This window comes from Hippocampus zosterae, chromosome 12, assembly GCF_025434085.1.
Source record: "Hippocampus zosterae strain Florida chromosome 12, ASM2543408v3, whole genome shotgun sequence".
In the NCBI taxonomy this organism is placed as follows: Eukaryota; Metazoa; Chordata; class Actinopteri; order Syngnathiformes; family Syngnathidae; genus Hippocampus; species Hippocampus zosterae.
In genome coordinates this window covers 490861-505068 of record NC_067462.1, presented here as the reverse complement: position 1 = coordinate 505068, position 14208 = coordinate 490861, and the positions used below count along the sequence as shown (strand labels likewise).

The 14208-nt window shown below is 58.7% G+C and overlaps 2 protein-coding genes across 4 annotated transcripts in view; both read right to left on the bottom strand.

Annotated features, from left to right (window-relative positions):
- cwc22 (CWC22 spliceosome associated protein homolog) overlaps positions 1–14208 on the bottom strand; it is a 48066-nt gene that overhangs the window by 3771 nt on the left and 30087 nt on the right. Inside the window, exons 1-10 of one of the 3 annotated variants that reach the window (XM_052082004.1) lie at positions 3614–3913; positions 3372–3416; positions 2906–3087; positions 2087–2301; positions 1756–1965; positions 1534–1662; positions 1135–1303; positions 930–983; positions 692–827; positions 21–227 (exon numbers count right to left, since the gene is read on the bottom strand). In XM_052082004.1, coding sequence (XP_051937964.1) covers positions 21–227; positions 692–827; positions 930–983; positions 1135–1303; positions 1534–1662; positions 1756–1965; positions 2087–2301; positions 2906–3087; positions 3372–3414 — 1345 coding nt within the window. In that variant the 5' untranslated portion in view covers positions 3415–3416; positions 3614–3913. Of the gene's footprint in view, positions 1–20; positions 228–691; positions 828–929; positions 984–1134; positions 1304–1533; positions 1663–1755; positions 1966–2086; positions 2302–2905; positions 3091–3371; positions 3417–3613; positions 3914–14208 lie in introns of those variants that run through there. The other 2 variants (XM_052082003.1, XM_052082005.1) reach the window with 2 other exon arrangements.
- trappc10 (trafficking protein particle complex subunit 10) lies at positions 5400–14126 on the bottom strand. The gene is made up of 24 exons (XM_052081984.1): positions 13732–14126; positions 12992–13073; positions 12388–12523; positions 12117–12316; positions 11818–12013; positions 11468–11579; positions 11026–11273; positions 10785–10931; positions 10575–10689; positions 10148–10224; positions 9994–10085; positions 9729–9869; positions 9264–9373; positions 9097–9194; positions 8499–8951; positions 8289–8430; positions 8006–8164; positions 7699–7925; positions 7535–7635; positions 7276–7423; positions 6853–7020; positions 6577–6763; positions 5845–6036; positions 5400–5671 (listed from the first exon to the last, which is right to left on the bottom strand). Exons 1-24 carry the CDS (start codon positions 13796–13798, stop codon positions 5427–5429), a joined length of 3843 nt encoding a protein of 1280 aa, XP_051937944.1. The 5' UTR covers positions 13799–14126; the 3' UTR covers positions 5400–5426.

The following is a 14208-nucleotide window of genomic DNA, read 5'->3' as shown; positions in this document are numbered from 1 at the left end:
CCCCACCGCCGGCAACTCACTGAGAACGTCGTCGGCGTCGTAGTCGTCATCCAGCGGCAGCATGTGCGTGAACTGGTCGTCCTCGTCCACCAGGTCCAGGCCCTCGGGGATGACGGGGTGGTCCTTGAAGCCGTCCTTGCGGATGGCGAACATCACCTCGATCATGTACTGCACGCGCTTGTCGATGGCTGACTCGTGCAGGACGTTGCGCAGCCGCTCGAAGATGGCTGCGGAGCACACGCCGCTCCGTCACCTCATCGGGCCGGACGGACGGACGGACGGCCGGCGCAAAAGACCGGCAAAGACTTTTCCCGACTGCTTGGCGGAAAAGAAAATCAAGACGAGACGGACGGGGTTTTCTTTGACTACAAATAGACCTTCAAATAGACTTTTCGAGCCCGTATGACCAGAATTCGAAAAAGATTCTTTTTGTCGATGGGGACATAACTTTTTGTATCTCGCATAAAGACACGGGATACATTGGAGTTGTCATTGTCACGATGGAAGTCGTGGACAACTCTGATCTCAAGAGCAGGACTTTTTCTACTTTTCTAAAAATGCAACAAAAAAAAAAAACGTCAACGCCCGTATTTTCCGAGGAGAAGGTCTGCCGAGCTTTTCCAGGATTGGTTGTGCCCAAGTAGGCAAAGACCACGGTAAGGTCTACGGTGGGAAAAGACGCCGAGCTCACCGTTGATGCCGCGCGGGGAGACGTCGGTAAGCTTGAGGCCGCACTCCTTGAGGAAGGCGATGGCCACCTCCACGCTGTCGTCGTTGGGCCGTTCCAGAAGCAGCGTCAGCATCTCCAAACATAGAACCTCGTGGGCCTGCTCGCGGGGACGCACGCATACCGGGGGGCGGGGCGGGGTGAGAGAGAGACAAAGACAAACCTGCCGACGGCGGCGGCGGCGGTTTTGGTCCGCGCGTACCACGTTCTGGTTGATGAGGTGAGCCACAAACTTGGACGACGTCAGACATTGTTGCTGGAAAACAAAAAGGTGCCGCGGCTTCTTAACAATGTTGACTTCAAGGAGGTCTCGTCAAACGACGGCGATCCACAATCAAGAGGAAATCCGCAGCAAAGAGCGCTTTGTCGCAAACAATACGCGGGCGCGGCGGCGGCGGCCGGCGTACCTTGATGTTGCGTCGGTATCCGCGCCGGAAGGTGAGGATGAGTCGCTTGAGGATGAGCTCGCCGATCTGCGGGAACTTGGAGTTGATGATGGCCACCACGGCGGCGTAGACGTGCGTGAAGATGGGAGACGCCGCCTGCGCCTGCAGCACCGAGCGCGACAGCAGACCCCTGAGCACACGGGCGCCTCCGTTTCACTCGTGCTCCTTTGGCTGCTGCTTGTGACCCATACGAGTGCTGACGTGTTCAAAATCAACCGCGAGATCTCACGAATGACGCCGAGGACCGAGGACGTGTCATGGGCTTGCACTTTAGGTTTATTTTTCCCCCCCCTCGCGTTTTCATCGGAGCGACTTTGTTTTGTTTGCGCGTTGACGAAGCGGGCGCAGGCGCAGGCTGACCTCCCCCTGACGATGTTCTCCTGCAAGATCTCCTGGATGATGTTGACGATGTTGGACACGTTGACTTTGTTGATCAGACCGTTGATGGACTTCTTCAGCGCCTCCCAGCTCATCCTCTGATAGGCCAAGCTGCGGGACGGAGATGCGTTGGGGGGGGGCACAGTCTCAGCCGCGGGGCCGCCCACGTGCATCTCGAGCGGACCGAAAGAAGCGGCGGCCTACCTGCTCTTGTCTGTGATCTGCTGCTGCATGAGCCGCAACTTGGCGGGCGGGATGTAGGCGCCGCCCGTTCGGGTCAGGATGGGGTCCAGCTCCTCCTTCTTCTTCTTGGTCGGCGGCTCATTGGCGGATGCGGGCTGCGAGCGCGGGGAGGGGCTGCGGCCGCCCCCCCGCCGGTCTCGCTCGCGGCGCCGCTGGCCCCCGTAACGATCCCTGAGAAGAGACGGGCCGAGGTCAAAGGCCAAACCAGCCAGGCGCCATACCTTTGTGTTCCTCGACTACAATCCGAGCCTTTCGCGGTTCATTTGTCAACGAGTAGTCAAGTTCTTCTTACCGAGGGTGCCGGCCTCTGTCGGAACCGTGACGCTCTCTGGAGCGCGATCGCTCCCGTCCTCTGGAGCGTTCTCTGGATCCAGACCGGTCTCGCCCCCGCCGCCGGTCCGGGCTTCCGGACCCGGCCCGGTCTCGTTCCCCGGATCTGCCTGCGCTTCCGGACGGGGAAGCGTCGGGTTGTCCGACGTCGTGCGGCGGCATCTGCTCCGTGGCCCTCTGCGAACAAGCACCGAGGCATTTCCGATCACGTCACGCCGATCAAAACGGGAATCTCAATCGCTCCTCATCATCACGCGAGGGTTCCGATTTCCAGAGTTTTTGAGCCTTTGGGCTTCCACTTGACCCAAAATCAAAGCGCAAGCTCCCAAAGTTGCAGCAGTCCTTCCCCGCTAAGAGCATACGACCGTTTATGCTGCCTTTCCGCTGTTGTGACGTTATCGCAAGAGTCACCTGCTCGGTCAACCGTTTACTTCAGAAAAAAATCTTTTATCTATTTGGAGATTGGCATTTATGATCATCAAATGCCACTTCAAGACACTTGAAGGATCAATGTGGATGTCTTCCAAAGGCCTCGTTTGGAGATTCGCCGATCGGGTCCAGTGTACAAGAGCGCTCCGGGTCGGCGGAGGCCGGCAGCCTCAGGGCCGACGATCGGCGACTGCATCATAAGTCCCGCCCCCACCCACGAGGTCACACCTGTGCAGACGTTTTTGAGATGCGCGGGAACCCTCGCAGTTGGCATTTGAAATGAAAATTTCACGGTGGCAGGAAAAACGGCGGTGACAATGAAAATGCTCTGCCGCGGGGCAGCCCCGCGCACCGTGATGTGAGCCACGCTGCTCCGGATCTTCCTCAAGGCGACGTGATCTTCATCCTCGCTGCTACTACTGCTGCTGCTGCCGCCACTGTCGCTGCCGCCGGCATCGCCATTTCCTCCTGCGCCTCTCTTCGGGCTCTCAGGAACGGAGGAATCCTGCTGGGGCGCAGTGTCCTCTTCAGACTCTGCTGAGGTCAGACACACACACACACACACACATTTATGGAGTAGCCATCACACCTCTAATACAGTACACTGTGCCCAAAATGTCCATAAGACTATACGGGGCTCCAGAGTGAGCCCAACAGGTCCAACAGGCTTGCAAATCCGGGGAAATTATACTGGGATTAGCGGAGTTGACCGCCGCTGGTCTCGCGCCAAGCCATTCGACACACATACGCGATGCCGACCGGTGTGCTGCAGCAAAGGTTATTCACGGTTGGCCGTCCGGCCACGACAATCCACTTACCACTGTGTCGTTTGTGAGCAGGACTTGCGCTTGGAAGCTCCATTTCTGAAAGACACGATCTGACGTGACTTATCGAGACAGGAAACACGGAGCCGCATATCAAATATGGCGATTGCGACTCAATGGGCAACAACTTTTGTTCTCGTTTGATTTTGGGCGTTTCGCGGCCGTGTGTTGGCCGCTGCTCAAGCTAGCAGGCTAAGGCTCGCGGCGCCAAAACGGTCTCGCTCGCAGCGACTCACCTTTCTTTTCAATTCTTCTTTAGATACAAACCCCTCGTCTTCTGTCACCTTCTTTGGCTTTTGCCTGTTTAATTGCGGTTGAAAACATCAAGTTTGTGGCTTTTCTTTTCACCACTCGACCAGAGAGGAAACACACCGACGGTAGCTCATGAAGGTCTGTGGCTCGATTAGCTTCCGGGTCAGGTTGCCGTCAGTGCCGACAAAGGCAGTTAGAAAAAAAAACATGTTTCATTTATTTTCCCCTTTCGAGATAATTTGAGGAGTCTCGGTTTAAATACGATATTGCTAGCATGGGAAAAAAATTAATTATCGGGATTACCCCGGACAATCGTTCGAACGACTTCCGGGTCACAGTTTGGTTCCGTCTCATCGTTTGCTTTCGGCTTTCACAAGAAGCGCTACATTGTAAGACAACAGGAACTAAATGTTGTCTTCTTATTGTTGTAGTTTTCTTATCTTTCAGTCGGTCATCATTTATACGTAGTTTTGTAGTGAAGCAGTATAAACCATTTTGGTCAGCATACATTACGGTTTTTTCCCCCTCTGACGGGATTAATTCCTGTTCTTCAGTTTCTTTGGTGAAATTCTCAAATCAGAATTTAAATTCTTAAAACAACTATTTTTTTTCACATCACTGTGTCACGTGTACATCAAAAAATAGTTTGCCATTTCTCCAAATAAGTGGCAAATTATTTTTCACATCCGCGCAAATGTCCACTTGTCTGTTGTTTGTGACCCGGTCAATTGCTTGCGTCCCATTGATCAAAATGTAGGAGAATGGGTCTCCGTTGAATTGTCTCACAGATCACATTTTTGCATTGGTTCAGTGTATGAGTCTCGACATGAAAAATGACTGAACAAGTTGTCATCATATCCGTCTGTCCATCCATTTTCTGAAGCCCCCCGCCCCCCATCCGGGTCAAGCGCATTTCGATAAATTGCCATGAGCTTTTTTTTCTCGTCTTTGTTTCTTTGTCTTTGTCTTTATTTCCCGCCCTCTGGTGCAGACGGCAGCCCGGGGAACTGGGACCACCCTTCTCGTCGGTTTTTGTACTTTTGCGAGGGAGGCCCCTGGAACCTTGCCCGCAGTCAGACCAACCGCCGCGTTGGGACAAAATTGTCACCGTTATCAGGAGGCCCTGTGGCAATGGGAGATCTCCACGCAAACCTCGGACCCCCCAGCTCCACCTGAAGCGGGCCGTCGAGCTGCGGTTTGAGGGTCCCACCAGCATTTCCTTTAACAAGAGAGAGACCCCGCTGCGAGCCCCTCCCCGAGACCTCGATGATCGGAGAGGACCCGGGGACTTGACTTTTACTTCAAAAACCCATGACGCGGTTTCTGACGTGACCTCGGCTACAAATATTTCCAATTGTACTTCCAATCAATCAACCCGAGTCACGCTTTCGATCCAAAAGCGGAAGCACCGAAACTAACGCTCATGTCAAACTTGTAACGAGAGTCAATGAGTTGTGAATGAGCCACACCTGCCACGCATTTGAGAATTTTATTAATAATACGACTGTCAATCAAATAGCTTTTTTTTTTTTAACATTTACACTATACACATGCGAGCATGTTTGCTGTAGGTCAAAGAATGAGCACATGAACTGAGTGAATGCCCGCTGACCACCGCCAGCCAACGAGCAGGCGCACGCACAGCGCCTCGGTCCATGTTTCTTGTTGGCATGTATGTGTACTGTATCCCCTTCCGGGCCTGCCTGTACAAAGTCTTCTTTCCTGAAGCTCAAGTCGCGTGCCACTCTTTTTTTTTGGGGGGGGGGGGGGGGGGTGTTACCTGCGGTCAGGGCGCGGTCACGTGGCATGGACCTCCACAATGTGGTCGTCGTTGGCGGGCAGGACCAGGACTTGTCGAGCGTGGCTGTGGTTGAAGACTTGACCGGGACTGAAGGGGTCCAGGCGGGGCAGGGCCACGCCCCTGTGCTGCTGCTCGCCCAGCGATTGGACGCTGCCGCGACTGCGCACGCTGGCCGTGTCCGCCGTGGCGTCGTCCAAAGTCTTGTCCAGGAGAGACAGGCTGTCGTTCTCCACCTGGCTGTCTGAGGAGATCGGGGGGGGACGCAAGGCACTCAGCAACAAACTTCCGCCCGCTTCCTCTTTTTCTATCTCTCTTGACGTTAAAGTACTACAAACATACTTTGATGAGCTCGACTCAACCCCTAGAGCGCAGGTGATTTGCGTGTGCGCGCGCGACGAGGCGCACGGTACTGACCGGCGTCTGGCTGGAGGGCGTTGATGTTGTGAGGAAGATACTTGAGGACTTTGATCTTGGGGAAGGGGAGATGGCCGGCGAACAGCGGCATGACCTCGATGTGGACTTTGTGCGCCCAACTGCCGGACGGCGGCATCGACACCAGGCCGGAACTCCGACCGCACACTGCCCAGTTACTGCTGCTGTCTGCCACTGCTCGCGCACACGCACAGAAATCCAAATACACGGCGTTCAAAATGATTTCGCAACCGTCAGCTGCGAGATCCCTAAAGTAGGCCAAGAAATGAGGACGCAGTCTTTGTCCTCGCTTATTATTTTGATGCACATTTGCGAGAGCTTAAACATGCACAAAAACTCACCAAACTTTGTACTCGCCTCAGGTCTGGTGAAATGTTGCTATTTTCAACTTGTCATCCACAATGAGCAAAAAAAAAAAAAAACAACCCAAAACAGTCCACGACAAGGGCGGGCACAAATCTTTGGGTTCATAGTTGACCAAGCGGCATCGCGTGAAGGAAAGCTCCGAAGCCGGCAACCGGATGAAAGCCGCGGCGCATTTCATGCCTGCGGAGCTCAATGCCGTCTCGCGTCTTTTGGTTGTTAAAAATTAGCCTATGGTCGCTAACTTGATGTGGTCACGCGCCGACAATCCGAGCACTTTGGCGCAATCATTTGCTTTTCCTCAGTCCGGAGGGTACGCGCGCGGCGCCGGCGCGCGAGCGATCATCATACCTTCGTACAGGACTTTGCTGGCCCCGAGGCCATCGGCGTCCGTTCCGCCACCGTCGTCGGCGTCCGTCCGGCCCTCGGCGGGCTCGGCCAGGCGCGCGATCACCACCTCCAGACCGCAGAGGGAGCCGGAGCGGCAATGACGCTCGCCCGCCAGCGGAAGCATGTTGGCTCTCACGCTGTACAAGGTCTGCCGGGTCACAGGCACAAAAGGGGCATGAATTGCATGGGGGGGCCAGGCGAGCGTTCGTCCCCCCCCCACCCTCCCGTGTGACTCACCGGCACTTTGTCCAACAGGAAGTGGTAGTGGAAGAGCTGGAAGGCGGCGGCGTGGTGGGGCCGGCGGGGCCGGAAGCTCGCCGAGAAGACGCACTCCAGACTGGACGGCAGATCCTCCTTGCACGTGGCCTCCCACAGACAATGCGCACTCCGCTTGCTGCACAACAACTACCCGCACGCGCGCGCGAGGGTGAGTCGGCCGTTATTCCATCGTCGGCGATTTGGCTTGTGGCCGCATATTCAAGTCGAAAGCTATTTTTTCTCAAGAGTTGGAACCCCCCACGCCACATACATTGACAGTGTTGGCAATGACTTGACTTGTCGTGACCGAACACTCAAGGCTCAACAAGCGTGCTTTTGGAGATGCAAAGCGGCGTTTGGCATCGAGAAGAGGCCAGTTGCTGACGGCAGAAAGACGCTCACCTGCTCGGCGCCGGCGTTGAGGGAGCGCATCTCCAGAGAGGCCCGCCGCCGCCCGTCTTGCCCCGGCACGTTTCTCTCCTCGAGTTTGACGTGGGCCAAGGTGAAGTCAGAATCCGACACGTTGTGCACACACACCCGGATGAACTTCCTGTGTTTAAAAAAAAAAATTGCGAGAATTTGTCCGCTCCTCCAGATATGGCGAGGCGGAAAGCCGGCGCAAAAAGGAGGCTCCCGCCGGCGTTGGGCACGGGGCTCCAACCTGTTTCCGGCGGACAGCAGCGAGTGCTCCGTCTTGAAGGGGATGTGGAAGGTGAGGGTCAGCAGGGTGGAGTAGATGGACCACGGACAGTCGATGGACATCTGGGGACGGAGCGCGGGAGAGGTCAGCGGAGGTCGGCGGCCGGCCGCGCGGGCGGTCCTCACCCTCTGATCGATGGCGCTCATGGCCGTGTCGGGGTGACTGTAGCTGCGCGGCCGGTGTCGGATCTCGCCGTTGGTCAGCCTCTCGTCGGCGGGCCGCTCCGGCCCCGGCGGGATGAGGCACAGGACCTCCAGGTGGAACTCCAGCGCGTGGTAGGGAGGGGCGGGCGGCAGGCTGATGCTGGTCACCTTGTCCGACGACTGCACCGACAGCGTGCTCTCCGACACCGCTGTCCGCACGCAAGGGGGGGCGCCACGGTTAACCTCGAGAGCGCGCTCGGCACGCTCGGGCGCGGCGGCGTCTGCGTACCGGCGCCGCTGTTGCTGATGCGCGCGCTGCAGCCGGCGTTGGCCAGAACCGGCATGCCGTCGCTGTTGCTGAGCTGCAGGGCGTCGCCCTTCCTCACGGCGTAGTGGCCCGTCAGCAGGGTGAACTTCACCGTCTGCGGGAGGCCGGCCAGCAGCGGCTCTGAAGGCACGGAAAGGAGAAGATGCGAGAGACCGATTGCCGTCGGCATCCCGTGAACGACGCAAAAAGGGGGACGGGCACACGGCGCAAGACCACGCGAGAAGGTCGGGATCCCGCCGCTCACCTGCGAGCGGCTGCACGCTGAGCTGCGGTTCCTGAGAGTAGACGTGGTACTGCACCGAGGGGTAGATGTGGGGCAGGACAAAGTTGACGTTGGCCAACGTGACGGACAGCCGCCGCAGCGTGTAGGTGCCCGGCTCGTCGCTCTGCGGAAAACACGCCGGCGTCACTCCACAAAAGACAAAGACGAAGGCGGACGGTCGCGGCGTCTCACGGGTGCGGTGAGGACAACGCGGTTGTCCCCGGGCTCCAGCGCGATCCGCCGCCCCGTCAGCATCCGCGCGCCCTCCTTCAGGGCCACGGGCGTCGCGGGCGCGGCGCCCGTGGGGCCCGCGTGGCCGCGGGGGGTCCGGGAGGCGTCCTGAGGCGAGCCGCCGTCGTGGCGGCGTATGACCAGGTGGGCGTTCTTGCACACCACGCCCGCCGAGCTGAGCGAATCGTCCGAAGGGCTGCGGTCGTGCGCCTCGTCCATCTCCGGTGGGGGGCCGGCGCTCAGGGAGGCCGGGCGCCCCGTCGGGGAGGCGGACGCCTCAAAGTCCACCGTCCCGGGGAGGCCGCGCCCCTGGCCGGCCCCCTTGGAGGCGTGCTCGGCGTCCAGGTGGATGCCCACGGCCAGCTCGTCCGCGCGCACGGCCACGGGCATCAGGCAATGCAGCGTCAGCTCCACCTGCGCGCGACAACGCCCGCAACACGCTTGGCCGATGAAAAAAAAAAGGAACATGAAGCGCCCGCTTGCGCGCCGAGGAGCCGACGTGGCTTCCCCGGAGGGATGGGACCCGCTTGCCATTTTTCCACGTGAAACCGAAGCTCACCTGCAAGGCGGCGCCCGTGTGCACGCTGGCGCCGTCCGGCATGAATCGGATCCGCGTGAGCCGAGCCAAGGCGCCCATGTCCAGCGAGGCCGCCCCCCCTGCGCAGACAGAGCGGGCGACGTGGGCGTCGGTCTCGAAAAAAAAAAAGCCGCGCGGGCGCCGCTTACCCTGCTCGACGGGCTCCCCGGCGTAGTCGAGGACGTCGCGGCAGAAGCGCGTCCGCTCCTCCGCGCTCAGGTTGGCGTCGCCCGCCAGCAAGGCGCTGGTCTGCAGGGAGCTGGCGCGGGACGGCGGTGAAGGAAACGCCATGGGACTCCACAGTACCCACATTGCATGCAATCACTTGATTTTGTTGGGGGGGTAGGGGTGTTTGCTTTTTTGACTCCAACCATTCCGAGTGGTGAAGATAAAGCACATGTGTAACGGGACCCTTCCTGAAGCCACGGAGGGGAGCGCTTCTCCGGCACGACCTCGATCGCGGAGGAGGTGAGGATTCTTGTCCGATTCCAGATGACACTTACGGCCTAGCGCCTGGTCCGTCTTTTTCTTTTTTTTTTTCGCGATCCGGCGTGCGCGGCCCTCCTCTGCTTCACGGAAGGCTCGCGCGACGGCGACGGCCAAGAGGAGGATACTCCACGCTTCGCCCCAGCAGCTTCTGGCACTCGCCCATCTGTTTCCTGGTGTGTGTGACCGGAAAGCTCCAGCCCTCGCTGACGTACGAACGCAGAGCCTCGGCCAGCAGCGCCTCGGCTCGCTCGGGTTGGCCCTTGCTCCTGGAACGCGGTGCCGTGCAAGATGCACAAGGTGAAAACACACACACATGAAGGGACACGTTAGCAGAGATGCGAAGGTATGACCCCCCCCCCCCCCCCGATCATCATGGTTGCGCGTGCTCACATGTAAAATTCGGCCAGACTTTTTCCCAGCAGTCGGGCGGAGCGCAGTCTCCCGATGGCGCGGTACATCTCCATGGCCGCCTGGCACAGCTCCTGATGGGAAGGCGGGGAGGCGGGTCGGGAGAAGTCGCGCCAGCGCCCACAGTCCGACTTACCAGGTAATGCCTTTCAAAAGCTTCCACGGACGACAGGGCCTCTTTCAGCTTCTTGTAGGGACTCTGCAGACTGCTCGCTGGCGGAACACAAACACAAAGTGACATCACGAAGGGAATCGACGGCCGCCGCGTGGAAAACGGCGACCCGCTCAAGTGAGTCCGAATCAAGTTGCGACTTTGCCGTCAGAGTCGGATGCCGCCCCTTCCCGTTTCAAGCATCTGGGAGTCAAGCTGCACATTTCTCCGTTTTACACCTGCTCACTTATCATACTCGGAATGGATCCGTCGATTCTTTTGTCAATATGAATTGGAATCCAAAGGGCCAGCCGATTTCACAAGAGCAAACTTTGCCGCAACAGTTAGCCCCCCCCCACCTCCACGAATGCATTCTCAATGCTCACGGGCTGGAGTTGACCCCGCCGCCTACCAGTTTCTGGCCGCTCGTCCCCCAGACCGGCCAGCAGGTCCACCGTCCTGTTCAAGTCTTCCGAGGTTGGACCCGTGCGGGACACCAGCCCGCACAGTTGACCCAGAGACTTCAGCTGCGCACAAGGACAGCGGGGAAATCAGAGGCTTCGAGGACGTTCGGGGCCGCGCCGGCGGGGGCGGAGAGCCCAATTCCAGGTGGGCCATTGACCTTGTCGGTGGCGTAGGCCCACAATCCCACGGTGTGCGAGCTGTTGGCGGCCAGCTGCGCCCGGTCGCAGCAGCTCTCGATGCGGTGCAGAACCTCCAGGCAGCTGAGGAACACCCAGCAGTCCAGCGCCCCCTCCAGCACCGGCACCTGCGAGGCGAGAGGCGCAGCCGTTTGCCGCAGCTGGAACGGGCGCGTCCAACCGAAGCGGGCGCAGCCGGAACGGGCGCGGCCAACCTCGCACCTCCAGCAGCCGCAGCTCCTGGACGCAATTGTGCAGCAGCTCCAGGGCCCGCTGGGTGACCTCCCAGGGCCTCTGCAGGAAGATGAGCAGCGTGCACTGGCGGGAGAAGAGGTAGCTGCGCATGTCCAGGAGGCTGGCCGAGCCGCGCTGGATGCCGTTGCGCTTCTCCATGTCGATGGGACGGCGCAGCAGCAGACCGCTCCAGTTGAGCACCGGCGAGCAGAAGGAGCCCAGCCACTTGGCCGCGTCTGAGGGGCGAGCAGGGGGAGGCGCTGGTGACGCTAGCCCCCGAGGTGGCGCGCCCGACCTCCTTCGCGCGCTTCACGATCGCTCGGCGGATCGAAAGGGATCGAAAGCCCCGCGCTGACTTCAAAGCCCAAATGAAGACTCCTAAGCCCAGTGGGACTCCCGAAGCCTCGCGACCGACCGGAAGCCCACGTACCTCCGGCTCCGAAGTTGAGGACGTACTGCGTGAAGAGCGCGTCCAGCTCGTCGTACTGCACCAGCGCGTCTTCGAACTGTTGCAACATCTCAAAGACGAACGCCAGCTCCTCCTGCGCAACGACGGCAACGGCGCCAATCAAACCACATGGCACAGCCGCTTCCGAAATCCAGCCGGCTCGCCGGTTTCAAGTTGCGCTTTCAATCGGTTGCCGATCGATGGATGACATCATCATCAATCAACGGGATGCAAAATAAAACGCGAGAGAGTTCTAGCGAGCGCCGAGTTGAATTTGCAGTCAGGGTTAGGAGGCGAGAGAAGTGGCGGGCAGGCTTGAAGCTCTACTGCACCTGGACCATGAAGTATTCGCAGAAGCTCCATCCGGGCTGGGTGCGTTTCTCCCTGAGGGTGCGCATGTCGTCCTCGAAGCGTCCCAGGTTCTTGGTGAACGACATGAGCAGGAGCGTCCTCAGCTTGAGCAGCAGAGAGTTCCACGACTCCTGAGAGCGCGACGAGTCCTTCAGCGGGTCCGACAGCACCACGCACCTGTCGGGAGGGGAGGGGGTGGGGAGGGGGGTGCCACTTATTCAAGGTGACAACGCGCACGACCGCAGCAGGGGCAGGAAAGGGGCCCTTTGAGCTAGCCGACCTGTCGTTCTGCTTGTTGCAAAAGTCGCCGCGGATCTTGTCGACGATGGACGAGCGGGGCAGGATGTTGCTCTTGTTCTTTTTGCGGGCGTCGCCGCCGTCCACCACGATGATGAGCCAGTCGGCCGAGCCGTGACTCCGCAAGCTGCTCTGCCATCGGCTCACGTCCTCCTTCACCGAGCTCCGGTACGCCTCCGAGTCCTGCGCGTCAAGCGCCGCCGCCAATGTGGAGGAGGCCTCACCACGCAAATGCATTTTCGGGCGGCACTCACGCAGCAGTCGGTCCAGTAGATGTGCAGGAAGGGGAAGGTGAGCAGCGCCTTGGTGCCGTCCTTGGGCAGCAGCTCCTCCTTAAACTGGACAAAGTTGGCCTCCAGGTGGATCATCTTTGGAGCGCGCCCGTACGTCCTCCACACACACACACACACAAAGTGGAAACCTCAACCTTTCGGCCATCTTATCTGACTCAAGATTAATTTTGGGGGAATATTTTCAATCGAAAGGAACGTGTCAATTAGACAGTCCAAGCCCACAAACGGCGACAATCCGCCTTTCACTGATGCAGAAAACGCATTGGGGAGAGCACTTTTTTTCTTCTTTTTTTAGGGGGGGGGGGGGAATTGTATCAGTCTCTCATGGTGGAAAAGGAGCTGAGGCCAAAGACAAAGCTCTCAATCGACCGCTCGATCCAAGTTCCCACCCGGCCCGTGAGCACTATGGTCACGAGACGTGGGTCGTGACCAAAAGATGCCAAATACATTTTTTTAACCGCTCGCCTCCTCCGGTTCATCTCATCTAATCGCGTTTTATCCAGTGAACTCCTCCCCCTTACCAAATGGAAATGTGATGTGATGCGATAGCGTGGTCGGGACTGACCTCCTCCACTCCATGGGCTCCCGGGGAAGCTGCTGAGCCAGGGAGGTGTAGAGAGACGTGAACAAGGCCTGGTCCCCGGCACCTGCCGGGACCACAAGGGCAACATTCATCGGCATTCCAAACACTGGCGCAATACTTGACGCCGGCACTTGAACTCGAGTCCCTAACTTGAAATCCTCACCGAGGCTTGAAAGCCGTAATTTAAAACCTTAACTTTGGCTTCCGATGTTACGAGAGCAGAGCCACAAAACTGGGGGAGCGTGGCATCGGCGACGCCAGCTCCGGGGCACTTTGACGGCAGTTTCATTCAACAGCAGAGGGCGGAAGAGAGCCGAAATGGCACGCTCGCCCTGAAAGCAGGGACGACAGAGCGCACGCGCCACGAGAAACTGACAGTCGGCGACCCAAACAAGTTAACCCTTCTGTCATGCTTGGCGTCTGGAAACAATGCCGAAACCTTTCGCGTCCAGCACAACAGCTCACCCGGACACGTAAAGGGCCGTTCGCCCGGGTGCTGTTAACTAGCTACCTTGCTCGCTAGCCAGCTAAGGCACCAGGGCGGCAAGAGCGGACTCGACACCCGCGACGCAGAGTCGGGGTCGGTGTTCGAGTCCCGCCGATAGGCCTCGCGAAAAATCGACACGGCTCGAGGCGCGAACGCTCCAGTCGTCGGCGCTAATGAATGCTAAGGCTAGTGCTAACGCTGCGGCTCAGCCGCCCGCCAAGAGAGCGGCGCTCACATGTGACGATGGGTTTGTTCTCCATGGCGTAGATGGCGGCGGCGGGCTTCTCTTCACCACTGTCCATGTGCGTCAGCGGCGGCGGCGGGGCGCCATGAAACGGAGCCGCGGGCGGCCTGGAGGGACTGAAGCGCTGGAGTGCTAGTTGGGCTCCAGTCGGTCCGTATCTGTCACAGCCAGTTACTCGGGCGAGACAGAAGGAGCGGCCGAGGGGCGGGGCTAGGTGCACGTGCGCTTCCGGGGGAGAGTGACGTCATTTTAAAGGGCCACCTTTTTGAGAAATTGCTCTGCAGGAAATCCAGCCTCGTTGCTGTACGAGCGATTGAGTTCGGTTAGAATCTCGTCAAACGCATTGCCGAGACGAGGCAAACCTGAGTCAACTGACAGAGAAAAGAACCAATCAGCGAAGAGTGATCAAAAAATAATAAATGCTTCCAGTGCTAGAAGCTGCTGGGCTTTCATCGGTGATGTGATTCT

What these genes read in the sequence shown, in the direction of transcription:
- trappc10 (XM_052081984.1), bottom strand. Translation starts at nt 13,798, where the DNA reads ATGGACAGTGGTGAAGAGAAGCCCGCCGCCGCCATCTACGCCATGGAG. An exon ending in TGCAACAAGCAGAACGACAG is followed by an intron (nt 12,014 to 12,116) that starts GTCGGCTAGCTC and finishes CCCTCCCGACAG; the next exon opens with GTGCGTGGTGCTGTCGGACC. An exon ending in TCAACGCCGGCGCCGAGCAG is followed by an intron (nt 7,021 to 7,275) that starts GTGAGCGTCTTT and finishes GCGTGCGGGTAG; the next exon opens with TTGTTGTGCAGCAAGCGGAG.